Below are 26,264 nucleotides of genomic sequence, written 5' to 3'. Positions count from 1 at the left end.
TGCCGCATCACGATAATATGTGCAAAATTGTATAGAATATAAAAATCAATAATGACAAAAATTTGGTTGAATATTCTGCATGGTTGTGCACCATTGTTCGTTTTTTACTGCCCCCAACCACTCCCCTTTAACCCCTTTATGCCCAAGGAACCCATATGTGCTGCAGAAAAAAAACTGAGCTTCAACAGCCACACGGCACTCAAATGTGTCACTGGGTGGGCAATGTACTTTGCTTTGAAGCGGGGCCTGGGGTGGGGTTGAAGAAGGGACCCTGTCAGGTAGGCTGTACGGGGTTTCTGACAGCAGCCCTGATGGCCATGTTTACCCTTAGGCTGTTTTCACCCTTGAACGCGGCGTATTGTACCGTGATTTGCCGTGACAAATTGCGGTGTTTTGTCCCGCGATTTGCCGCGACAAAACGCGGCGTTTTTAAGCCTAACATACGCCGGAGGGGTGATTAACATTGTCGGCTATGCCGAACGCCGAAAGCCGCCTGAAAAAAAGGGTCCGGGACTTGTTTTGAGCTTCAGGCGTACGGCGTTTCGGCGTGGAGATGTGAACCATCTCCATAGCCGACAATGTTAAATCACCCCTCCAGCTTATTGCAAGCTGCAATAGCGTCGGGCTTCAGGCGTTAAAACGCCTAGGTGTGAATGGAGCCTTAAGCCGTGTACACACGATCCGTTTCCATCCGTGTAAAAAAATAGAACATGTTTTAAATTTTTCCTATGGATAAAAAACCGACAGGAAATTCTGATCGTCTGTGTGGAACTCCGTCGGAGAAAAATCCACGCATGCACAGAATCAAGTCGACGCATGCTCGGAATCATTGAACTTCATTTTTCGTAGTAGTGTTTTACGTCACCGCGTTTTGGCACGGTCGGAATTTAGTCTGATAGTGTGTGTGCAAGACTGATGAAAGTCAGCTTCATCGGATTTCCGCCGAAAAAATCAATCTGTTTTTATTCCATCAGAAATGCGATCGTGTGTACGCGGCATAACAGAGTGCACTTTTTATTTTTTTACTCCCATTGTATTTGGGTGGTGGCCTTTTGGCCTGGACTATGTGTGCTGTACAATATTGAGCTGTTTCCCATACATCACACAGTACCGAGGTCTGGACATCACAGGTCTCCTGTCTGACACTAGTGGGAAATGGGAAAAGGATTTCAGTGGCTGGGAAGCAGCTTTGAAAACACATGTGGGTGGATTTCCAGCAGGGGTTGTAATTGGAGGGAAACTCAGACACACATAAACAGCAATTGTACATTCCCGGTAATTTAATCTTCTGGTTTTGTCAAGCTAATATGTTGGGTCGCAGACCAGTTCATCTGTTTTTATTGTTTCTGGGTTTTATTTAGCAAAAAAATGGGCAGCTGGGAAATCTCAGAATGTAAAACTGACACATTATGGAAATATGACATTGCATAAAGACTCCATCAGTGGTGATGGTCTGATGGGTGGATTTTGGCCCTGATGTACAGTGTTCATCTATAAATGTACTGCTGCAGATTCTAATCGTGTATTGCAGACAGTGTTTTACATCGCTCAGTTAATTAAACGCGTCTGTCCCACATGTAGAAATGATATCAGTCAAGCCCACAAATGGCTTTCTGATTTTATTGGATTATCATATAGTGCAAAAGAATTGGTTAAGTTTAAAGGGACACTAAAGGCAAGATTTTTTTTGTTTAAAAATAACAAACATGTTATACTTACCTCTGCTGTGCAGTTAGTTTTGCCACAGAGTGGCGCCGATCAGTGTCTTCTGGGGTCCCTCGGCGGCTGTCTCTGCTCCTCTTTGCAAAAGCTTTTCACGTTCATGCGAGCTCCCTCGCATGGTGGAAAGCTTTTGCGAGCGCGCTCCCGTGATACAGCGGCGGCCATAGCCGCCGACTGTATCACTCGGCCACGCCCCCGGCGCCCAGCGTCATCCGCTGTGATTGACAGCAGCGCTAGCCAATGGCCGCGCTGCTATCAATCCGCCCAGCCTAGCCAATCAACGGCCAGGCTGGGAACCAAATAGGAAGACGAGAACGCGCACGGGACTTTCGAGTGGAGAGGTAAAACGGGGGCTCGGGGGGGGGGGGGGGGGCGGTGCTATCAGATGCTTTTTTACCTTAATGCATAGGATGCATTAAGGTAAAAAAACTTTTACCTTTACAACCCCTTTAACTTGCAATTTAAAATAGTTCTTTGGTAACTTCTTTGAAATTAAAGGGGTTGTAAAGGTACAATTTTTTTTTCTTAAAGCGGAGGTTCACCCTAAAAACATGTATATAACATTACATTCTGCATACTTCCAACATTTACAGTATGCTGTTTTTTTTTTGCTGTACATACCGTATTATTGCTATTTTCCACCCGGCTTCCGGGTGCTCACTCCCGCGGGAGTAGGCGTTCCTATGCAGAGGCGCAGTGTCATGTGGGACTTCGCACTGAACTGCGAGTCGGCTCTATATGGCGCTATACTGTGCACCGGCTAGGAGCCGTGTAGAGCTGACTGCGCAGGCGCCGTATAGAGCCGTATAGAGCCGACTCGCAGTTTGGCTACTTTCGGAAACTCGTGACGCGCCTTATCTGCCGGGGGGAAGATGTCAATCATCTGGGCGAAGTCCCACATGACACTGCGCCTCTGCATAGGAACGCCTACTCCCGCGGGAGTGAGCACCCGGAAGCCGGGTGGAAAATAGCAATAATACGGTATGTACAGCAAAAAACAAACAGCATACTGTAAATGTTGGAAGTATGCAGAATGTAATGTTATATACATGTTTTTAGGGTGAACCTCCGCTTTAAGAAAAAAAAAATTGTACCTTTACAACCCCTTTAAGTCAGCGGCTATAAAAAACTGTAGCTGCTGAATTTTAATAAACCGACACGTGCCTGTCCAAGGATCCAGTGCTATGCTCACCTGGGCTGTTTCCTTCTCTGGTGCTGCCATGTTAAATGTGGGCAGCTGGCTGGGGCTCCTTGTGGCTTCACAGCCGGCTGCCCACTGACCAATGCTTGATCTCTTCTGTGCTTTGTGAGTGATCCCTCCAGCCTTCTGGGACCTGTGTTGTGTCCCGAAAAGAGGGAGCCACAGAGGTGGTAGCAGGCACCTGTCAATCTGTTTTGAGTGGAGTGAACGGCTTGATTTACTAGTAGGCTGGTTGATCTTTCCCTACCTTTTTGTGTGTCTGCGATAAGTTATTTTAGGGAAGAGACTGGCATCATGGTGTGCAAATCCTACTTGTAATCTTTTAGCCTTAAGTGATAACAAGCAGCTCAGACAAAAATCTGGTTGGCCTTGCAGAACTAATTGGCAGATCTTAACTTTACCTGTATCAATGGTACTTCAGTGTTCCGTTCTACCTCTTAATTGTTTCTTTAACCACTTAAGACCCGGGCCAAAATGCAGGTGAAGGACCTGGCCAGTTTTTGCAATTTTTTGGTTAAAAAAATCGCAATAAGCGTTTATCGATTGGTTTGCTCAAAATTTATAGTGTTTACAAAATAGGGATAGTTTTATTTATTTTTTACTTCTAATGGTGGCGATCTGCTATTTTTTTCGTGACCGCGACATTATGGCGCGGACAATTTTGACACATTTTTGGGACAATTGTCATTTTCACAGCAAAAAATGCTATAAAAATGCATTGTTTACTGTGAAAATGACAATTGCAGTTTGGGAGTTAACCACTAAGGGGCGCTGAAGGCGTTAAGTGTGACCTCATATGTGTTTCTAACTGTAGGGGGGCGGGGCTGGACGTGTGACATCATTGATCGTGCTTTCCTATATCAGGAAACACACGATCAATGACAGCGCCACAGTGAAGAACGGGGAAGCTGTGTTTATACACAGCTCTCCTCGTTCTTCAGCTCCGGGGACCGATCGCGGGACTCCAGCGGCGATCGGGTCCGCGGGTGTCGCGGTCATGGAGCTTTGGACGGCGCGCGCCCGCGACCCACAGCTGGGCACTTAAAGAGGACGTTTATTTAAAAAAAAAAAAAAACTTTAAAATCCCTTTAATATCATCAGTGGTTTGTTAAGCATGGGCCATGAGAAGGTAGATGGTGCAGAGCTAACCTTGATGTTTACAAGAAGAGTCAAGGTCTGTGTATCTGTATGTCAGGTTGTACTGATTGTTTTGTTGTGGTTTCCAATGAAAGTAAAGCTGGCCATACACTGATTGAAATTCAGCTTGTTCAGCAGGGATTGAACCGCCCTGTCTGTATATTCTCACTTGATTAGCTCCACGATCAATAGGCTGCAGTGCTGATCTATGTATTTTGATGGAGGGGGAGTCTCTCCGCTGTCAGAATACAAAGACAAAGCAGGGATTCCAAAATTGATCCACGTATGGCCATGTTTAGTCTAGCTATACACACAGGCGGATTTCTCCTAATCTAGTAGATTCATCCATCCGCGGTAAACAATGTGAGTGAAGACATTTCTGCTGCATCGAACAGGAAGCTGTCACTGTTGGGCCAACAATTTTCCACCTGGCTTCTTCGATTTTTTTTAAATTTGAAGTTGGTCAAACCAGGTGATGCTGACAGGGACACCAGTGGTTTGAATGACAATTTAACAGAAATTGACCAACATTTTAGTCCTTTATGGCAAGCTTAAAGCGGATCTCGTGCAGCCATTCGGGTTTTTTTTGGGGGGGGGGCATTAAATTATTTATTGCGTATAAACAGAGGACTCACGCTTCTGTTGTTCAAAGTCGTCCGCTATCCGATTTTGTTTGAAATGATAAGTTATATTATTATTGCATCGCCGTTTCCATTTTGCTTGTGGGCAACGTGAAGCCCACAAGCACGTAGACTTCCGGGTTTCCATCTAAACGGGCGTCACATTCGGCTCTCCTATCACAGATTACTCTGGAAGTGGCGTCCCGTCGTCGCCATCTTGCTACACCGCTTGACCCTTCTCACTCTATCATTACTGTGCATGAGTGTGGGGAGTAGCAAGATGGCGGCGACAGATATTCACTTCCGGATCAAACTGTGACGAGGAGCCTGATGTGACGAGCCAGCGTCGCGCTTTATGGAAATCCCGCGATAACTCAGAGGAAACCTCTGCAGGATATGACGCTCTGCCCGAAGAAAACCCGCAAAGGAGAGACAGGAAGCCGAGTGACAGCTGCTGCTAACAAAGGTACTGTCACAGGAAAAAAAAAAAAGTTCTGTTCCGTTCTGCATTCTTGTCTGTTTTTTGATTAAGCCAATGTCTTTAAATAGGGTGGAGCTCCGCTTTAAAGGGGTTGTAAAGGTTGGTTTTTTATTTTCTAAATAGGTTACTTTAAAGCGGAGGTTCGGCCGATTTTCTTTTTTAAAGTCAGCAGCTACAAATACGGCAGCTGCTTTTAAAAAAAAGGACACTGCCCGATATTGGGCACCCCATTTTTTGCGCCGGGCCTCAGAGATGCCAAATTTATTGCCCTGCGGGACTCGGGTTTGTTTCAGGCCTCTCATTTCGGCGAGATGGGTCGTTGGAAAACAAAGACTGAACTGATGGAACCGACGGGCCAATACAGGTTGGATTTTATGAGGGCCTATCAGCTTAGTCATTTTTTGCGGACCATCGGAGCTCCCCCTACTAGCACCGGCCGTCCCCTCGCGTCTATGGAAGAGATATGCCTAGAATCGGGTACGTTGCCACATGCCTTATCACTGATGCACACAATGCTAGTTACGCCGCCAGAGGACTACCAAGTCCCGAGCCTTGGTAAGTGGGAACGGGATCTGGACTGTCATTTCCCAACCGGCCTGAAGCAACATATACTCCGGTTTACACATAAATCGTCGATTTGCACCAGGGTCCAGGAGACTAATTGCAAAATACTGACGAGGTGGTATAGGACCCCGGACCTGCTGAGCAGATTGTTCCCGACGGTGTCGGACCTCTGTTGGAGGTGTCAGGCAGACAAAGGCACTCTGCTCCACTTTTTAAAGCTTAAAGGAACCAATTTAGAAAATAAAAGACGAACCTTTACAACCCCTTTAACTTTCGTTTTATTGATTATATTTTAGTTTTAATTGCACGGGTTTGTAAAAGGTGTAATTTTTTTAGTTTTCAACATTTGATTTCCAAGTCAGTTCAGTTGACACGGATAATGCACCACCCCCATCTAAACAAAAACTGGGAATCCTTCCTGACTTGATAATGGTACTTGAATTGGAGCCTCCTGAGCTGGACAAAAGTAACCTAAACAGTGAAGAAAGCTAAGCGTAGTTTGTGTTCCCAAACTTTTTCCTTTGCAGATGCCAATTTGTATTAAAACTGGCTCCATTACAATACTTTCACAAGCTCTGCTTATTTTATCTAATAGACTGTCATTGTATCTGCGTTCGGAAATACGATGTTGGGAGTGCAACGTTGGCTTCCTGCCCGTTCTTATGTCTTCTCTGTAGCCCACCCTTAATGCAAAAATGTCCTCTGAAAACAACAGCATCCTATTTGTAGTAATAAGAAAATGATCAACACATTTACTGTTAAAAGGTTTTCTCATTGATGATGATCAACACATTTACTGGTAAAAGGTTTTCTCATTTTGCCTTTATGAACAATACCAGCTTGTCACCCAAACTCCCGTTGTGAATCTTAATGATTCAAGCGACTTGGTGTAATTGCTCCTACCAAAGAACTTCATGCATTGGGAAGAAGGGGGGCTTATCTGACTAGTTCTGAAAAGTATGCATGCCAATAATTACAGTATACCTTTTTTTTATTCAGGTTGTTATACTAACTTTTTTTACCTAAAATTGTTACCTCTGAAAATAGGGTATTTTTCTTCCTATTACCTCTGAAAAACACTCTTGAGAGCATTATGCAGTCTAGTTGGGAAAATAATTATTTCATCCCCTACAGATGTTATAAATTTGCCCACTTACAAAGAAATTAAGGCCCAGATTTTCAGAGATCGGCGTATCTCTGGGCGGGCGTAACGTATCTCATTTCCGTTACGCCGCCGCAAGTTTTTCAGGCAAGTGCTTTATTCACAAAGCACTTGCGTGTAAAGTTGCGGCGGCGTAACGTAAATCACCTGGCGGGTAGGGGGCGTGTATCATTAAAATGATGGGCGTCCCCGCGCCGAACGAACTGCGCATGCGCCGTCCCTAAAATATCCCAGCGTGCATTGCTCTAAATGACGTCGTAAGGACGTCATTGGTTTTGACGTGGATGTAAATTACGTCCAGCACCATTCACAAACGACTTACGCAAATTTTTTAAATTTTCGACATGTTAAAGACGGCCATACTTAACATTGACTGTGCCTCATATACCCAGGGGCAACTTTACGCCGGGAAAAGCCTAACGTAAACGTCGTAACTTCACTGCGTTGGCCGCCCGTACGTTCGGGAATTCGCGTATCTAGCTAATTTGCATACTCAACGGGGAAATCGACGGAAGCGCCACCTAGCGGGCAAAAAAAAAATGCAGTTAAGATCCGACAGCGTAAGAGACTTACGCCCGTCGGATCTACTGAATATCTATGCGTAACTGATTCTATGAATCAGTCGCATAGATACGACGGCGCTAGGCAGAGATACGACGGCGTATCTGGAGATACGCCGTCGTATCTCTTTTGTGAATCTGGGCCTAAGGGTCTATCATTTTTATTATAGGTGTATTTTAAATTATAGAGACAGAATATCAACCAAAAATATAGAAAGAACACATGGTTTAAATGTTATAAATTGATTTGCAGTCATTAAAATAGGTATTTGTTTACCAACAATAATTCTGGCTCCCACAGACTGGCTAGAGTATGTGCTCATGTGGTACACAGATTAGTACTGTCATTTTAAAGCGGTAGTAAACCCCACTGATTTTTTTTTTCTAAACCTGTAAGGCAAAAGGCACAATGAGCTAGTATGCACAGCATACTAGCTCATTATGAAATACTTACCTTAGAACGAGGCGTCATTATCTCACCCAGTCCACGCCGAGGGAGCAGACATTTTTCCTTGGCGTGTCTTCCGGGTAGCGCTGCCCCGGCACTGTCAGTGGCCGGAGTCGCGATGTCATCACTCCCGTCCATACGTGCGGTAGACTTCTTTCCGGCAAGGTCTGGCGTCTGCCGGACCTTTCAGCCGGTGAACTTAGAGAGCATGTGCCGCTGAAGTCAGCGGCTGCATGCAAGGGGAATATCTCCTAAACCGAACAGGTTTAGGAGATATATTCTTTTTACCTACAGGTAAACCTTATTATAGGCTTACCTGTAGGTCAAAGTGTAATAAAAGGGTATACAACCGCTTTAAGAAGATGCTTTTAAGGACAATTCGTTATGTGTATAAAAGACACCTATCCACAGAATTATTTTTTTTCCATTCAAACCTCACCATCATGGAAAATACCAAAAAGCTAGCAAAGGACATCAGAGACAAGATTGTAGACCTGCCCAAGGCTGAAATGGGCTACAAGACCATCAGCAAGAAGCTTGGTGAGGTGACAACTGTTGGATTGATTATTCACAAATGGAAGAAACACAAAAAAGTAGCAACCGCCGTCGGTCTAAAGCTCCTTGCAAGATTTTGCCTCATGGTGTAAGAATGATCATGCCAAAAGTGAGGGATCAGCCTGGAACTACATGGGAAGAGCTTGTGAATGATCTCAAGGCAGTTGGGACCAGTCACCCACCAAATTATTGGTAATTATTATTGGTCCTCTCCTCAAGAAGGCACATGTTCAGGCCCATCTGAAGGTTGCCGGTGAACATCTAAATCAGGGGTCTCCAAACTGTGTCCCGAGGGCCAGATGTGGCCCTTTGCTAGCCTTTATCCGGCCCTTGGGGCACAATTCCTCCCACTGACATAAGGCACTATTCCCCTCCCATTGACACCAACAATGGGGCACTATATTATCCACTGATACCAATGATGGGATACTATTCCTCCTACCAATAGGGGGAACACTCCTCTTCCTATTGACTACCAACCCTGAGGCCATATTTGTTCTCACTGATGCCAGGCCTGTGACATTTTCTTCCCTTGCTGGCCCCAATCCGGCCCTCCTAAAGTCTGAAGGGCAATAAAGTGGCCCTTTGTTTGAAAAGTTTGGAGACCCCTGATCTAAATGATTCAGAGAAGTATTGGGAGAAAGTGTGGTCAGATGAGACCAAAATTTAGCTCTTTGGCATTAACTCGACTCACCGTGTTTGGAGGAAGAAAAATGCTGACTATGACCCTAAGAACATCATCCCTACATTCAAGCACGGAGGTGGAAACATTATGTTTTGGAGCTGTTTCTCTCCTAAACGTACAGGCCGAATTTGCTGCATTGAGGGGCCAATGGACAAGGCCATGCATTGTAAAATCTTGGATGAGAAGCTTCTTCCCTCAGTCAGAACAAAGAATATGGGTCGTAGATGGGTCTTCCAGCATGGCAATAACCGAAAACATACCGCCAAGGCAACAAAGGAGTGGCTTTGAAGAAGCACATTAAGGTCATTGAGTAGCCTAGCCAGTCTCCACACCTTAATCCTATAAAAAAATGTATGGAGGGAGCTGAAACTTTGAGTTGCCAAGTGACAGCCAAGAAATCTTAAGGATTTAGAGAAGATCTGTAAAAAAGAGTAGACCAAAATCCTTCCTGAGATGTGTGCAAACCTGGTCACCAACTACAAGAAATGTCTTGCCTCTGTGCTTGCTAACAAGAATTTCTCCACCAAGTACTAAGTCATGTTTTGCTTGGGGATCAAATACTTATTTTACTTACTGAACTGCAACTTAATTTATAACATTTGTATTGTGTGTTTTTGTTCTGGATTTTTGGTTTATATTCTGTCTCTATCATTTTAAAATACACCTTTGATAAAAAATGTAACTCTTCATTGCTTTGTAAGTGGGCAAGCTTACAAAATCTGCAAGGGATCAAATAATTATTTTCCCCACTTTAGGTCCCCTCGGACTCTGTCAGTGGCCATTGAATGTCCATACTTCAAACATATCTGACCCTAGAGAGACACCGTTGGATAAAAAAAACAATGGTTTTCCCAATGTAATTCCGGCCAAGCTTGTCTTGCTTACACATGGTCAGACCAAATTCCGCCCGTCCAAACTGTGGTGACGTACAACACATACGACAGCACTATAAAGGGGAAGTTCATTTCCAAAGGCGCCACTCTTTGGGCTGCTTTTGCTGATCCTTGTGTTAGTAAAAGTTTGGTGAGAGACGATTCGTGCTTTTCAGCCTTGTGCTTTTCAGTCCATTACAGCGTGACCAATGTGCTATCTCCATTACGATCGCTAGTTTTACCAGAACGAGCACTCCTGTCTCATACTTGATTTCGAGAATGCATGTTTTTTATTCCGTCCTAAAGGCATACAGACGAACGGTTTTCCCACTAGGATTTTTTCCTGATGGGGAAAAAAGAGATCCTGCTCTCTTTTTTTTTTTTCCGGTAGTTTTCCTGCCGTAAAAACTGCGATGGAGCATACACACGGTCGGAATTTCCGGCCAAAAGCTCTCATTGTAGTTTTTCCGACGGGAAAACCGGTCGGGTGTACGAGGCATTAGATGTGATGGCTGCATTAGTTACCTTTTTTAGCACCACTAGTTACACTCTATTTGATATACCGTACTTATAACACAACTTTTTTGTAAATGCTGTATACATACCCTTCCAGTATTTGTTTTTCCCTCCTTAGGCCCCATACACACGATAGAATTTATCCGCGAATACGGTCCAGCGGACCGTTTCCGCGGATAAATTCTCTCGTGGATTTCGGCGGATTTTCATGCGATGGTGTGTACACACCATCGCATTGAAATCCGCGCCGAAATCCTCTGGCGATGATGTGTCGCGCCGTCGCCGCGATTATGACGCGGCGACGTGCGCGACGCTGTCATATAAGTAATTCCACGCATGCGTCAAATCATTACGACGCATGCGGGGGATCCCTTCGGACGGATGGATTCGGTGAGTCTGTACAGACCAGCGGATCCATCCGTTGGGATGGATTCCAGCAGATGGATATGTTGTGCATGTCAGCAAATATCCGATCTGCTGGAATCCATCCCAGGGGAGATTTATCCGCGGAAAAAGATCCGCTGGCGTGTACACACCATAGGATCTATCCGCTGAAACCCATTTGCTGGGATTTATCTGCGGATAGATTCTATGGTGTGTACGGGGCCTAAGGTTTACCAGATTGCAGTTTGCTTTCAATGTTGTGCCTAAATAGGGTAGACTTTTGCCATCCAGCGTAATTTTCTGTTTTGTGACATATGAAGCTGGAGTAAACTATGTTTTATACAGTTGATAAATTGACACATAATCTCTGACAGCCTTTCTAAGCCAGGGTTCTCTGGTAACCTAGGGTTTTTCTAAATACTGCTACGGTTTCCTTGAGCAAGGAACAATTTCTACCACTTGCCACTGAAACCAGCGATCATTTCAGCCATCTCTGTAAGGCCTCGTACAAACGACGGGACATGTCTGATGAAAACGGGTCCGCGGACCGTTTTCATCGGACATGTCCGCTGGTGGATTTTGGTCTGATGGCTGTACACACCATCAGACCAAATTTCCCGCGGACAGCGAACGCGGTGACGTGGCCGCGCCGTCGCAGCGACGATGACGCGGCGACGTGCGCGACCCTGGAAGGTCAATGCTTCCACGCATGCGTCGAATCGCATGCGAGGGCTTTCGGCCGAGCAGACATGTCCGGTGAGTGGTATAGACGACCGAACATGTCCGACGGACAGGCTTCCAGTGGACATGTTTCTTAGCATGCTAAGAAACATTTGTCCGCTGGAAACCTGTCCGATCCGCCGGAAAATTGTCCGGTCGGCCGTACAGACGACCGAACATGTCCGCGGAAACTGGTCCGACGGACCAGTTTCAGCAGACATGTTCGGTCGTGTGTACGAGGCCTTATGATTATTCTCACTGACCGCTAATGTAAGGAGCATTCTTCTCCTTGACCATCGCACTAAATACAGTGAACTGCAAGTGCAGTATTTTTAGCAGGGGTTCCCTGAGACCGGAACATTGCTTCAAGGATTAAAAAGGTTGAGAAAAGCTGATCTAGTAGCTAAAACAATAGCTAAATGTGTCTCCAATCAAAATTTACCCTGCTTTTGGATAAAGAGTTTGAATTTCTTTCTCGTCGCACAAAAAAAATCCCAATGTTGGCAGTTGTCATTAGAACTGGGGTCACTTATTAGGAGTGTTTTCTCTCACCTGTTGTTCCAGTGACAGCTGTTGGGTTTAGTTCTCTAGACATTGGAGGATTGTATTTAGCCTCGTTTTTTGAGTCTACACAGGGCTGCTTTCTTTGCTAGCACTGGGGGAGCAAAGGATACAGTTGGTATAAAAAGTGAAGTCTACACACCCCTGTTATAATGTCAGGTTTCTGCGATGTAAAAAAAAAGAGACAAAGCTAAACTTTTCCAGACCTATAATGTGACCTATAAACTGTACAGATCAGGGCCCAGATTCACAAAGCACTTACGCCGACGTATAACAAGTTACGCCGACGTAAGTGCAAATGTGCGCCGTCGTATCTGTGTGCCAGACCCACAAACTAATATGCGCCTAAAAACAGGCTACACCCCGCTGACGTATCTTGCTTACGCCGGCGTAGGCTGGGAGCATGGTGCCGCTCCCATTGATTAGCCATTCAAACATGCAAATGAGGGAAATTCGCGATTCACAAACGTGCGTGTGCCCGTCGCATGCTACGCGAGATGCGCGTAAGTTGTACGTCCGGCGTAAAGTTATTCCCCATAAAGGAGGTGCAACCCAGCAACATACATGCTCAGGTCTGCACCAGGGAACACAAGCGTTGGACGTATTGTGCATTGGACGTGTTTCTGGCTGGGTGTACGTTATGTTCACGGCGTATACAGTGATCCGGCGTAGCTTAGGCAGTTGTGCCGGCATGGTTATGAGCAGGCGCAGGGGGGTGCGTCCACGTCACGGCGCATGCGCAGTTCGTGATACCTACCTGTCTGGTTCTCGGCCCATCATTTGCATGGGGTCACGCCCACTTCCACCTACGCCGGCGTACGCCTTCAAAATCCACGCCACGCTGGCGTAGCGTTGGGAGCACTGGCTTGCTGAATGCAATGCTTGCCTCTCTGCGCTGCGTTGGCGTAGCGTACAGTGTTTGCTCTACGGCGGCGTAATGTGCACCTTGCTTTCTGTGAATCTGGGCCCAGGTGTACAAACTAAAATCTTTTTTTTTTTTTTTGGAGGGAAGTAAAAATAAAAAACCTAAAATAATATGGTTGCATAAGTTTGCACATCCTTAAACTAATCCTTTTTGTTGAAGCACCTTTTGATTTCATTACAGCACTCAGGGCCATATTCTCGTACTTTCTGCGGCGGCATCGCGTAAGCTATTTACACTACGCCGCCGCAACTTACTGGAGCAAGTGCCGTATTCCTCAAGCACTTGCTCCGTAGTTTGCGGAGGCGTAGTGTAAAAGGCCCGGCGTATCCCCGCGTATTTCAAAGGGGCGGCTTATATTTAAATTAAGTGTGCCCCCGTTTCGATCGAACTGCGCATGCGCCGGGCTAAAAATAGCCCAGTGCGCATGCTCCAGTTCTCGGCGGAAAACGTCAATGACGCCGACGTGTGCGTCATTGACGTAAAGTCGTATTCAAGAACGACGTACCCGACGGGAAAAGACGACGCGGACCCGACGCCATACTTAACATGGCATACGTGGGACTGGCGTAAGGTTACCCCTCATATAGCAGGGGTAACCTTATGCTTATGCAAATGACGTAAGCGACGGTTACGCGACACGATTTCGTTCGTGAATCGGCATAAACACCACCTAGCGGCCGGCGGCGAATTACATTCAAGATCCGACAGTGTAAGTGACTTACACATGTCGGATCTTCAGCGTATCTATGCGAAAATTATTCTAGGAATCACTCGCATAGATACGTGGGTCAAAAAAGAGAGATACGACGGAGTTTCCTGAGATACTCCGTCGTAACTCTACTGAGAATATGGCCCTCAGTCTTTTTGGGTATGAGTCAATCAGCATGGCACATCTTGACTTGGCAATATTTGCCCACTCTTCTTTGCAAAAACACTCCAAATCTGTCAGATTGCGAGGGCATCTGTGCACAGATCTTCAGATCACACCACAGGTTTTCAATCAGATCCAGGTCTGGGCTCGGATTTGGATATATGCTTTGGGTCATTGTCATGCTAAAGGAGAAGTTTCTCTTCATGTTCAGCTTTCTAGCAGAAGCCTGAAGGTTTTGTGCCATGATTGACTGACTGGTATTTGGAACTGTTCATAATTCCCTCTACCTTGACTAAGGTCACTGTTCCAGCTGAAGAAAAACAGCCCCAAAGCTGCCACCACCATGCTGTGAGTATGGTGTTCTTTTGGTGATGTGCAGTGTTGTTTTAGCACCAAACATATCTTTTTGGAACTATGGCCAAAAAGTTCAACCTTGGTTTCATCAGACCATAACACATTTCCCACGTGCTTTTGGGAGACTTCGGATGTGTTTTTGCAAAATGTTGCCAGGCTTGGATGATTTTCTTTGTAAGAAAATGCTTTTGTCTCACCACTCTACCCCATGGCCCAGATATATGAAGAATACGGGAGATTATTGTCACATGTACCCCATAGCCAGTACTTGCCAGATATTCCTGCAGCTCCTTTAATATTGCTGTAGGCCTCTTGGCAGCCTCCCTGACCAGTTTCTTTCTCCTCTTTTCATCAATTTTGGAGGGACGTCCAGTTCTTGGTAATGTCACTGTTGTGACATATTTTCTCCACTTGATGATGACTGTCTTCACTGTGTTCCATGGTATATCTAATGCATTGGAAATTATTTTGTACCCTTCTCCTGACTGATCCCTTTTAACAATGAGATCCCTCTGATGCTTTGGAAAGACTCTTCGGACCATGGCTTTTACTGTAGGATGCGACTAAGAAAATGTCAGGAAAGACCTACTAGAACAGCTGAACTTTGGGGTTAATCAGAGGCACTTTAAATGATGGCAGGTGTGTACTGATTCCTATTTAACATGAGTTTGAATGTGATTGCTTAACTCTGAACACGGCTACATCCCCAGTTATAAGAGGCTGTGCACACTTATGTAACCACATTATTTATAGTTTTTTTTTTCAATTGAGTTGTACAGTTTATAGGTCACATTAAAGGTGTAAAAAGTTCTGAAATGATTTATCTTTGTCTCATTTATTTTACATCACAGAATACTGACATGTTAACAGGGGGGTGTGTAGACTTTTTATATCCACTGTAGATTAACCTGTTGTGCTGCATGGGCATAGCATGGGTTTATTGTAAAATCTGTGGTTAGTTTTATTGTATGACCTTTCAGACTATGGTTTATTTTGACTCACTCCAAAGAGCTGAGTAATAAGAATACTAGTACAGGAAGATGACTTGAGATCTCTTAATGTGCTAACCACTTCTGTAACTCTTGCTGGTATATTTGCTCTGCAGGCTAAGCTACATTTTCTGTCTTTGCAACCTTTTTATTTTTACCTACTATAGCTCATATTTTAAACAAAGGAATAGGAATGTAACAGTCATGCATAGATGTACTAGGTCCTCATTCAGGTGAATGCTAGTTAACCTGACAATTTAGTGTTTGAAACTGCATGGGCTTTCCGTAATCCTTTCCTACATTTCATAGGTCAACGTTTGCTCCTTGATTTTGCCCAACGGTTTCTTTGTGTGCTAAAGGTTTGGGCAGGGCTCTGTATGGAGTTGGTTCTCTGTTTAGTCACTGTTTTGAGGTTCTGAATCTGCAAAAACTGCCAGTGCTGGGTCTCTCTGGAACTACTCTTCGGGAAGTAATAGAAGTAGCTAAAAATATAAATAAAAAATAATGATGATGCGCTAATATTAACTAATGTATGGTACAAAGTACAGCAAGTGCAAATGTGAATTACAATAATATGATCCCAATACAAATAAACACAATTGTAAGTGTAAGAGTAACCCATGAGTAAGTCACGTGACGAGTGACGCAATGCGTAGGGGAGGAGCCTACAGTAACAGGACCATCGGATGTCGAACCTGTTGAATCCGAGTGAGGAGACCTTCAAACTGAGCGGCGAACCACTTGTCTGAGTCGTAGCGAGGATTCGTGAGTGCACACACTACAGATGTAGTCTTTGTCCGCAATCCATACAACAATATATTGCGCAATGAGGTTTTCTTTTGTTTTTCCTTTTTTTGCACATGATTGTTCCTGAGTACTACTGGTGCCTGCCTATCTGACCCTTACAGCTGGAGCGTTGTGAGTGCTACTGATCAGAGGGGAGGCATTGTGGATCATTCCATTCATTATCAGGACTTCTAATTACACTTACAATTGTGTTTATTTGTATTTGGATCATATTATTGTAATTCACATTTGCACTTGCTGTACTTTGTACCATACATTAGTTAATATTAGCGCATCATCATTATTTTTTATTTATCACTATTGGTTTGGTTTCACCATCTAGATCGCAGCTTTTATTATTTGGCCTTTTGTGTGTGGTTGTTTCCTTGTATTATATATTAGTAGCGCTGTAGGCCACTCTATTTTAGCTAAAAATATAAAGCATAGTTTCAGAATGGCATCAGAGCAAAACTGAAAGCCCAGTTAAAAGAATGCCAGAGCTGGATGGGAAAGGGGTAAAACATCTTGCTGGAATTCAGCTTTAATTTGTTAGCCACTTATGTGTAAAGTCCATCTATATGTACTAGTCTATCTAACACTACACTCTCCGAAGGGTGGCAGTGCATCTGTTCAAGAGTGGCTCCATTGTTCCCACATGGATAGAACAGTGAATCAGCAGGTGAAAATAAAGTGTGCCCCCCCCCAAAAAAGATATAAAACCGCCACCATCTTTACTAATTGGTAAACTGTAATATAGAAAAATATATTTGGGGGTTTAGATGCTTTTAAAGATAAAGTTGAGATTATGGTTAGTGGTAACATGAAGCAAAAAACCCCGGGCCAGATTCATGTACATTTGCGGCGGCGTAACATATAGCATTTACGTTACACCGCCGCAAGTTTTACGGGCAAGTGCTTGATTCACAAAGCACTTGCCTGTAAAGTTGCGGCGGCGTAGTGTAAATCCCTCCGGCGCAAGCCCGCCTAATTCAAATGGGGCGTGGATCATTTATATTAGGCGCGTTCCCGCGCCGAACGTACTGCGCATGCTCCGTTTTGAAATTTCCCCGCCGCGCTTTGCGCGAAATGACGTCGCACCAACGTCATTTTATGAACGTCGACGTGAGTGACGTCATTTCCTATTCACAGGCGACTTACGCAACAAAAAAAAAATTTAAAATTCGATGCGGAACGACGGCCATACTTTAACATGGCAAGTCTAAAGATAGACTATAAAATAGCTGCTCTAACTATACGCCGGGAAAAGCCGACTAGCGACGACGTAAGAGAATGCGACGCCCGCACATACCTTTGTGAATCGCTGTAAACAGCTAATTAGCATATCCGACGCGGAAAACGACGCGAACTCCACCCATCGGGCGCCGAAGTATTACACCTACGATCCGAAGGCGTACGAAGCCGTACGCCTGTCGGATCGAAGCCAAAAGCCGCCGTATCTTGGTTTGAGGATTCAAACTAAAGATACGACGCGGCAAATTTGAAAATGCGTTTTTCTTCTGTGAATCTGGCCCCCCATGCCTAAGTTTTAGTACAAATGGTAGGGGGCACTATACACATAATGGTAGGGGGCACTATACACACATGCTATATGTGTATAGCGCCCCCTACCATTTGTACTAATCATTAGATAGAAGATATTTACTTCAACATTAGGGGAGCAGCTTAGCACTACAGTGTTTTATCATTTAATATTTTGTATTTTATTATATGTTTCTGGCACAGAATTTTCTTTTATTTAACCCCATGCCTAAGCCTGGCCTCCTGGTATTGAAAGTGTAGAAAGTGGACCCCCTCATCTTTACTAAGGTAGTCAACAGAGCCACCTTGCACACACTGACAATGAAGCTGAATCTCACAGGGCATGTTTATTAATGTAGGGTCTTTGCCGTAGAGCAGCTCTCAGTCAACCTGGTTTTGGTGACTTGTACCTTTTTCCAAACTGAGTTTTGTAGAGTAGAGACAATTCTAAGTTGAAGCACTGATTACGTTTACGTCTATAAACCCAATTCATGTGTAATGTTCAAGTCTCTGCAGAAGCTTTATGAGGTGGGCCGTGTGCAGACACTCAGCTGATTACTTGTTTCAGCAACAGATCAAAGGCCCACGCTGAGCTCTGCTGGCTGGCACCCATCTCTCAGCCGCCCTTGTAATATATCATCCACTGTTGCTGCTGACTTTCCCATGCAATATGCTAAATCTGTTACAGGTAAAAGGCTTAATTCTGCATGCAAACGCATACCTAATACTGTATTCACTACTACTACCTATTTTATTTTGTATGCCTAAATTATTTTATATTTGTGTAGTATAGAATCCTGCACATAAAATAGAATGCAATAGTTTTGTTGTCTAGCCATCACAGAGCCTTTTGCTTTTGTAGCTGCTGTGTGTTTCCTGTCACCGTGACCAGGCCGTGAGACCGGTAAACTGAATTAGTCCGTAGCCTTGGCGACAAGCCATCCGTACGTAGGGTTTCAGCATGGCCTTAAAACAAACTGCAGCAGCAGGGTCTAAGACTGAGAGGAAATCAAAGGACTGAGTTTTTTGCTTTGCTTCATGCATAGCTGTGGGTGCCATTGTGGCTTGGACATGTTTTGTTTCCTTTTTATATTAATAGTTTTTTCTGGTCAGGAAGTGGTCATTATTTATTTGTAGAGTAAGTGCATCTGCTCTGTGTGGGAAAAGTAATATGTTTTTATCTCTTCTTTCAGTTCCAGAAGACCTTTCATCAGAGGAAAAGGAGGAACTCTTGAATATAAGACGCAGGAAAAAGGAGCTTATAGATGACATTGAGGTAACCATTAATGTGTGTTCTGGGAATTATTTAGCCCTGATGTATAGACCAAGGTTTACCAAATGCCTGTAGACTGATAGGCCGAGGATCTTTTCATCAGTGCTCTGGTTATGTTTCCATACTTCGTAAGGACTTGTACTCATGATCTCTTACATAGAATGTTCATGATTTGTTTCAGACTCACCAAAGCTCCCCTATGTCAGTTTAAGATTTTATATATGTAACATATTGCCGCTTACAAGTCCTTAAATGTGGTGACTGCATTTGTTTTCTATTTTAGGACGTTTTAGATATATTTCTGTACCTGCATTTTCACCAAAAAATTTATCTGTTGATCGCCTCAGAAATTCGGTGGGGATGAGGTTGATTTCCTCCTAATGCCTGTGCTCTGTAAATCTGTTTCCCCCTTCTCGCCTCCTCTCTCTTTTTTACATTTCTCCCGTCATTCTCTTTTTCCCTTTCTCTCTACCTCCCCTCTTTCTCTCACAATCTCTCACTCCCTCTCTCCTCCTTTCCCTCCTCCCTCTTTTGCTCTATTCCTTCCCCCTTCTTTCACTCTCTCTCTTGCCTGCCATCAGTGTCCTGCCTTCCCTCTCACAAAATGACCCCCCTTCTCTCTCCCTCTCCTTTTTTTCTTTTGTACCCCCCTCGATCCTTTCATTCTCTCAGTCCCTCTCTCCTCTCGTTCTCTCGCTAGTGCCCCCTTCTCTCTCTCCCCCTTCCTTTTCCCCCCTCCTCTCTCTCCCCTTCCTTCCTCTCTCTCTCTCTCTCTCTCTCCCCTCTTCCTCTCTCTTCCCCTTCCTCTCTCTTCCCCTTCCTCTCTCTTCCCCTTTCCTCTCTCTCCCCCTTTCCTCTCTCTCTCCCCCCCTTTCCTCTCTCTCTCTCCCCTTTCCTCTCTCTCTCTCCCCTTTCCTCTCTCTCTTCCCCTTTCCTCTCTCTCTCTCTCCTTTCCTCTCTCTCTCTCTCACCCTCCCCCCTCTCTCTACCCTCTCCCCCCCTTCCTCTGTCTCTCTCTCTCACCCTCCCCCCTCTCTCTCACCCTCCCCCTCTCTCTCTTTCTATCTCCCCTCTCTCTCTTCCCCCTGCTCTCTCTCCCTCTCCCCCCTCTCTCTCTCCCCTCTTCCTCTTTCTTTGTTGAGCAGGTTGCTTGTGCTCCGTGCATGTATTTTCCTAATGTTCAGATGATAATTTGATGAAAGATTACCAAATGTCCTCCAATAACAAATCTCTCGCTAGTGCCCCCTTCTCTCTCTCCCCCTTCCTCCCCCCCCCCCCTCTCTTTCTCTCCCCTTCCTTCCTCTCTCTCTCTCCCCTTTTCCTCTCTCTTCCCATTCCTCTCTCTTCCCCTTCCTCTCTCCCCCTTTCCTCTCTCTCTCCCCCTTTCCTCTCTCTCTCCCCCTTTCCTCTCTCTCTCTCCCCCTTTCCTCTCTCTCTCTCCCCCTTTCCTCTCTCTCTCTCCCCCTTTCCTCTCTCTCTCTCTCCCCCTTTCCTCTCTCTCCCCCTTTCCTCTCTCTCCCCCTTTCCTCTCTCTCCCCCTTTCCTCTCTCTCCCCCTTTCCTCTCTCTCCCCCTTTCATCTCTCTCCCCTTTCCTCTCTCTCCCCCCTTCCCCTCTCTCCCCCCTTCCCCTCTCTCTCCCCCTTCCTCTGTCTCTCCCCCTTCCTCTCTCTCTCCCTCCCCGTTGCTCTCTCTCTCTCTCTCCCCCTCTTTCCTCTCCCCCCTTTCTTCTCTCTCTCTCTCCCCTCTTTCCTCTCTTTCTCTCTCTCCCCCTCTCTCTCTTCCCCCTGCTCTCTCGCCCTCTCCCCCCCTCTCTCCCCCCTCTTCCTCTTTTTTTGTTGAGCAGGTTGCTTGTGCTCCCTGCATGTATTTTCCTAATGTTCAGATGATAATTTGATGAAAGATTACCAAATGTCCTCCAATAACAAATGTTCCTTGGGCTTCTAACCTGTGTTTGCTTGATGTGTTTACAAGTTGTATAACCCAACGCCACTGCAGTTTACCTAATGCTGACCATACACTGGTAGATTTTCAAATTAACATTTGTACAAAAATAATCTCAGCAGTACATTTGATAATGAATTCATCAAGTCCCTGATGGCATTATCAAATGTTCTGCTGAGATTTTTTTGTACAAATGTTAATTTGAAGCCCTTCATAAATGTCATTAACTTTTAACATTATGTTCATTTAAGAAAAATTTGTACACCCTGTTACTTTGAATTCTCATGCCACTGCAGTTGAAAATTACGAAGTGGCCTAAAAATGAGAATTTTCAAATGAAATGCTAGTAGTGTACGGTCAGCTTAATATTGACATAATCCGACTTTGAGAATTGGTTAAATTCATACAGTCAAACACATGTTTCCTGTAATTGATAAAAAAGAAATTCTGTGAATCATCTCTCAGCTGGAGAACAGATAATCATTTCCCCTATATGCTTCTAGAAGCTGTGTGGGATTGTTCTCGGAGAGAGTGTGTGATTCAGCAGACCACTCATCATAGTGACACTGGTGGGTGTGGAATCTTTGGAGAAAGTAGCCGGCAGGAAGAGGCCAGCATATTTAGTGTCCTGTATCATAGCTGTTTAAATGGGGTCTCTAAAACATTTAGAAATCCCTCTGGGTGAATGGTAATCTTTGGCAATATTACGTTTTTGGCTGCAGTTAGCCATAATTAAAAGTTCTCACACAGTTGCTTGAAAAAAAAGATACAGCAAGTTCATGTGAAAAATATGCGTGTGATTATCAGTTGTAGCATGAAATCGTATGATGAACAGTACTTCTTGGCTTCAGAAAAGTTTATGTGTCATCGTCGTAGTTTAATAGTCGTTGGGTAAATTTTACTGGCTCCCCTGTAGGCAGAGGAGCAGGGGTTAATTGTGTTAGGAGCTGTGCAGTGTCTCACAGATTGCTGGTCTGCTGCTTTCCCCAGTCTTTTGGAGAGTTCTAGAAGTATAGTGGGAAGAAGAGCAGAACAAGCAGCCTGAATATTTATGGGTCTCCAGCCAATCCCTGGGCGTGTGGCTGGTAGGTGAAGGGAAAGCCTATAAATACTCTGAGGCCTCGGAGCAGAGACCAAGGTTTAGCTGTCTGGAGGTGTCCCCTGTGCTGGAGGCTCTGCCCACGGGGCAGAAAGGAGAAGAGGGAGAGAAATCTCAGCAATCCAGTTCAGCATTAAAGTCTCAGCTAGGCTTAGCTGAGGATGCACCAGAGCAGGAGTCGGCTTGAGCCAGCATGGAGGAAAGAGACAGGAGATCTGGTGTCAGGAAGCTCCAATTGGGACTGAGTAAGTACTTAATTCAGCCATCTTTACAAGAGAAGTGACTGTGGAGTACAATACCTCACAAGTTAGGACCAGGTGAAGCCAGGAATTATGCAAGTTAACCAGTGGCACACCATTTCTCAATGACTGAACTTAGTGCAGCCAGGTGCTGTGCTACTACTATTTCTAATTTTATGATTTTTACGACCACTCTCGGCACTAGTGGAAATTCAGGACATTGCATCCTACAGCTGTGTAATACAGCTTGAAGCCTGTTACAGAACAGCCAAAAACTTGGCAGTACTCAATTTTGTACAGCTTTGCAAGTTTTCTACAGTTTGGTGGATCCCATATTCCCATCCCTATCTATGTTCATTGTTCCCGAACTAGAAATGCCAAAAATAAAACGCTAGATTGTTTGAGCCTGGGGATGAGTGCAGAAAACACTGTGTGCCTGGCTGTTGGTAATGTAAGGGGGACATAGGCCCATTTGGCAGCGGCTACATTGGGGATAGTGCTGGGTATATATATTATAATGCCTTGTACACACGACCGGTTTTCACGATGAGAAAACTGCCATTTTTTATATTGGTCGTGTGTATTCTCCCTAGCAGTTTTCTCGACAAAAAAACTGCCCTTCAAAAAAAACTGAAACCAGCTCTCTTTTTTTCTCGTCGTGTTTCGTGTCAGTCTTTTTCTCGTCAAGTATGCAGTCCAAAAGCAGCCCAAAGGGTGGCACCATTTGAAAGGAACTTCCCCTTTATAGTCCCGTTGTACGGCTTTGGTCGGATGTTTTTTTGCATGAACGTGTGTATGCAAGTCAAGCTGGAGAGGAATCGCGTCGTGAAAAATGTTGTTTTTTTTTCTGCCGAGAAAAACGTTGTGTGTATGGGGGAATCAGGCTATGTTCAGTAAGATAATGCAAGGGGAGCAAAGTGTTGTATCCATAGCAAGTCACAATACTATTTATATGTGACATATTTTTCAAAAAAGTGAATTCTGGTGAGTTACTTCACTGAACTTGATGCTTCTTGTAGAACCTATGAAACCACGCTGAAAGTGTTGCACTTTGCTCCAGTGTTGTCAAATGTATAATATGTTTATAACTATGTAGGCTTGCCAAGCAGGAATTTTCTAAAAGAATAGCAATCCCCCTTGTTTAGGCTCCATCTTTGTAACGGCATTGAAGGACCTTTTATAGATAAGCAGTAGGTTTTATTCTCACAATGGAAAATAAGATTTAAAAAATGTCTATAGTACTCCTTTTTCTTTCCTCATTGGAGAAAAATGCATTTATTTTGCGTACCATTCATGTGAAATGTACCACATTTTTCCTTTTTTGTTTGGCTGTTCAAGCTATGGCCCTCGAGCCATTTGCGGCCCACTACAAGATCTTATCTAGCCTACAGCTAGGGCAGTGGCCCATCCTCATTGAGGATGCAGGTCAGCGGATATTGCCTGTAATATCTGCTTCGACCTGATGCTAGGATGACTCTGATAAGAACTCTGATGGGGAACCTAATGTGAAGGGGGCTCTGATGGGGACCCTGAAGTAAGAGGGGAACTCTGATGGAAATTGTAATGTAAAGGCGGACTCATTTATTTACAAAAAAAAATTTTTCTGTCCAATTAATATTTTTAAAATGTACGATGTAGCCCTTCTGCTGAAAAGTTTGCCTCACTATTTTTAAAAGATGTGAAATAAATCCTCTAATGTACAGTAGGTGTTTGTGATATTGTTCTTTTAGCACGACAGCGTCGCGCTGATACTCGGCGAGAGGGTGCCGAGATCTCGCCGACATCTTGCACTCACTGGAATAGTGACAGCACATCCCAGCAAGCGCGTCATAGAAGCGACGGGAGATCCGACTTGGATTCCCGCCAATTCTACACGTGTGCGGCGTTTGCTATGAATCCTGAGGGGGAAGTCCCCGCCGGATTTTAAATAAAAATCCGGCATGGGTCCCCCCTCAGGAGCATACCGGGCCCTTAGGTCTGTTATGGGTTGTAAGGAGAGCCCCCCTACGCCGAAAAAAACGGCGTAGGGGGTCCCCCTACGATCCATACCAGACCCGTATCCAAAGCACGCTACCCGGCCAGCCAGGAAGGGAGTGGGGACGAGCGAGCGCCCCCCCCCTCCTGAGCCGTACCAGGCTGCATGCCCTCAACATGGGGGGGTTGGGTGCTCTGGGGCAGGGGGGCGCACTGCGGCCCCCCCACCTCAGAGCACCCTGTCCCCATGTTGATGAGGACAGGGCCCCTTCCCGACAACCCTGGCCGTTGGTTGTCGGGGTATGCGGGCGGGAGGCTTATCGGAATCTGGGAGCCCCCTTTAATAAGGGGGCCCCCAGATACCGGCCCCCCACCCTAAGTGAATGAGTATGGGGTACATCGTACCCCTACCCATTCACCTGCAAGAAAAGTGGTAAAAACACAAATAAACCACACAGTGTATTTTTTGGTCTGGTTCTCTTCCACCGCCGGGGGGGGGTGGCTTTTAAAAAAGCCCCCACCCCCCCGGCGGGTTTCCTCCGGCGTCTTCGGCGGGGCTCTTCTTCTTACGCTATCCCGACGGGTCTTCTCCGCTATCCAGGGGGTCTCGCCGCTCTCCGCTGTTGACTCGTCGCACCCCGGTTCTTCGTCTCGCAGTCCGGTCCCTTCTTCCGTGCTGTACGTCTTCTTCCGTGCTGTGAGTTCTTCTTCCGCGCTGTGACGTCATGTTCTTCACTTCTCTTCTTCTCCCGATGTTGACTCGCCGGTCCTCCTCGCTGAAATGACGGATGCGTGCCTTGCATCGGACCTATATAGGCCTCACAGTCCCATCATGCTCTGTACCTACCCATGTGATACCTACAGTACCCACGTCGCTTCTATGACGGCTCTGTCTCCATCGCGGCAAGCCAGCTCGGCGCTGGCTCCCGCGATGGGGCTCGTAGGTGCTCAATCTCGCCGAGAAAGAGAGCGAGATTGACACAAAATCGGGTTCACCTACTGTAATATTCAATAAAATATTTAATTCACTTTTAATGCAACTATTATAAGTACCAGATTTTGTTTGATCAGCTTGGACAAGCTTGGACAATTAAGTTTAAACTGGGAGAAGGAAGACCAACATGCCAGTAAGGGTCTGTGGCATGCACATGTGCCGACATGAAACATGTTGATTGGAGGAAATAAGTCAAAAGTAAAGGGGAGACTTCATCAAGTAATTTTTATACAGGATTTACAGTGAGGGGAAAAAAGAATTTTATCCCCTGCTGATTTTTGTTAGTTTGCCTACTGACAAAGAAATGATCAGTCTATAATTTTAATGGTAGTGAGAGACAGCGAATAACAACCAAAATATCCAGAAAAACGCATTTAAAAAAAGTTATAAATTGATTTGCATTTTAATGAGTGAAATAAGTACTTGATCCCCTATCAATCGGCAAGATTTCTGGATCAGGTGTCTTCTATACTGGTAACGAGCTGAGATTAAGAGCACTCTTATGCCGCGTACAGACGGTCGTTTTTTGCGATGGAAAAAAAACGACGTTTTATGTGATGTAAAAAACGACGTTTTTGAAACTTCATTTTCAAAAACGACGTAGCATACAGACCATCGTTTTTTCACAATGCTCTAGCAAAGCGAGGTTACGTTTCACCACTTTTTTCTATTGAAGCTCACTTCATAACTAACTTCTGGGCATGCGCGGGTTTAAAAACGTCGTTTTATACGTCGTTTTTTGCTACACACGGTCAATTTCTGTGAAACAAAAACGACGTTTTGAAAAACGACACAAAAAATTCGAGCATGTTCGAATTTTTTTTTGGTCGTTTTTTTGAAGACATAAAACGACGTTTTGCCCACACACGATCATTTTAAATGACGTTTTTTAAAACGTGTTTTTTTTTCATCACAAAAAACGACCGTCTGTACGCGGCATTAGGCCCCATACACACGGTCGTACCGAACCGATGAGAATGGTCCGACGGACCGTTTTCATCGGTTCACCGCAGAAGTGGCCTGATGGTCTGATGTGTGTACACACCATCAGTTCAAAATCTGATTGGGTCAGAACGTGGTGACATAAAACA

At 45.0% G+C, this 26,264-nt stretch overlaps 1 protein-coding gene across 2 annotated transcripts in view; it reads left to right on the top strand.

Moving 5' to 3' along the window:
* CYTH3 (cytohesin 3) overlaps positions 1-26,264 on the top strand; it is a 185,947-nt gene that overhangs the window by 62,613 nt on the left and 97,070 nt on the right. The window contains exons 1-2 of one of the 2 annotated variants that reach the window (XM_040356816.1): positions 18,212-18,340; positions 18,846-18,928. In XM_040356816.1, coding sequence (XP_040212750.1) covers positions 18,316-18,340; positions 18,846-18,928 — 108 coding nt within the window. In that variant the 5' untranslated portion in view covers positions 18,212-18,315. Of the gene's footprint in view, positions 1-18,211; positions 18,341-18,845; positions 18,929-26,264 lie in introns of those variants that run through there. The other variant, XM_040356814.1, reaches the window with a different exon arrangement.

The sequence above is a fragment of the Rana temporaria genome, chromosome 6 (assembly GCF_905171775.1).
Source record: "Rana temporaria chromosome 6, aRanTem1.1, whole genome shotgun sequence".
Classification (NCBI taxonomy): domain Eukaryota; kingdom Metazoa; phylum Chordata; class Amphibia; order Anura; family Ranidae; genus Rana; species Rana temporaria.
The sequence above is the reverse complement of the archived record's forward strand: the minus strand, read 5'-3'. Positions and strand labels throughout refer to the sequence as shown.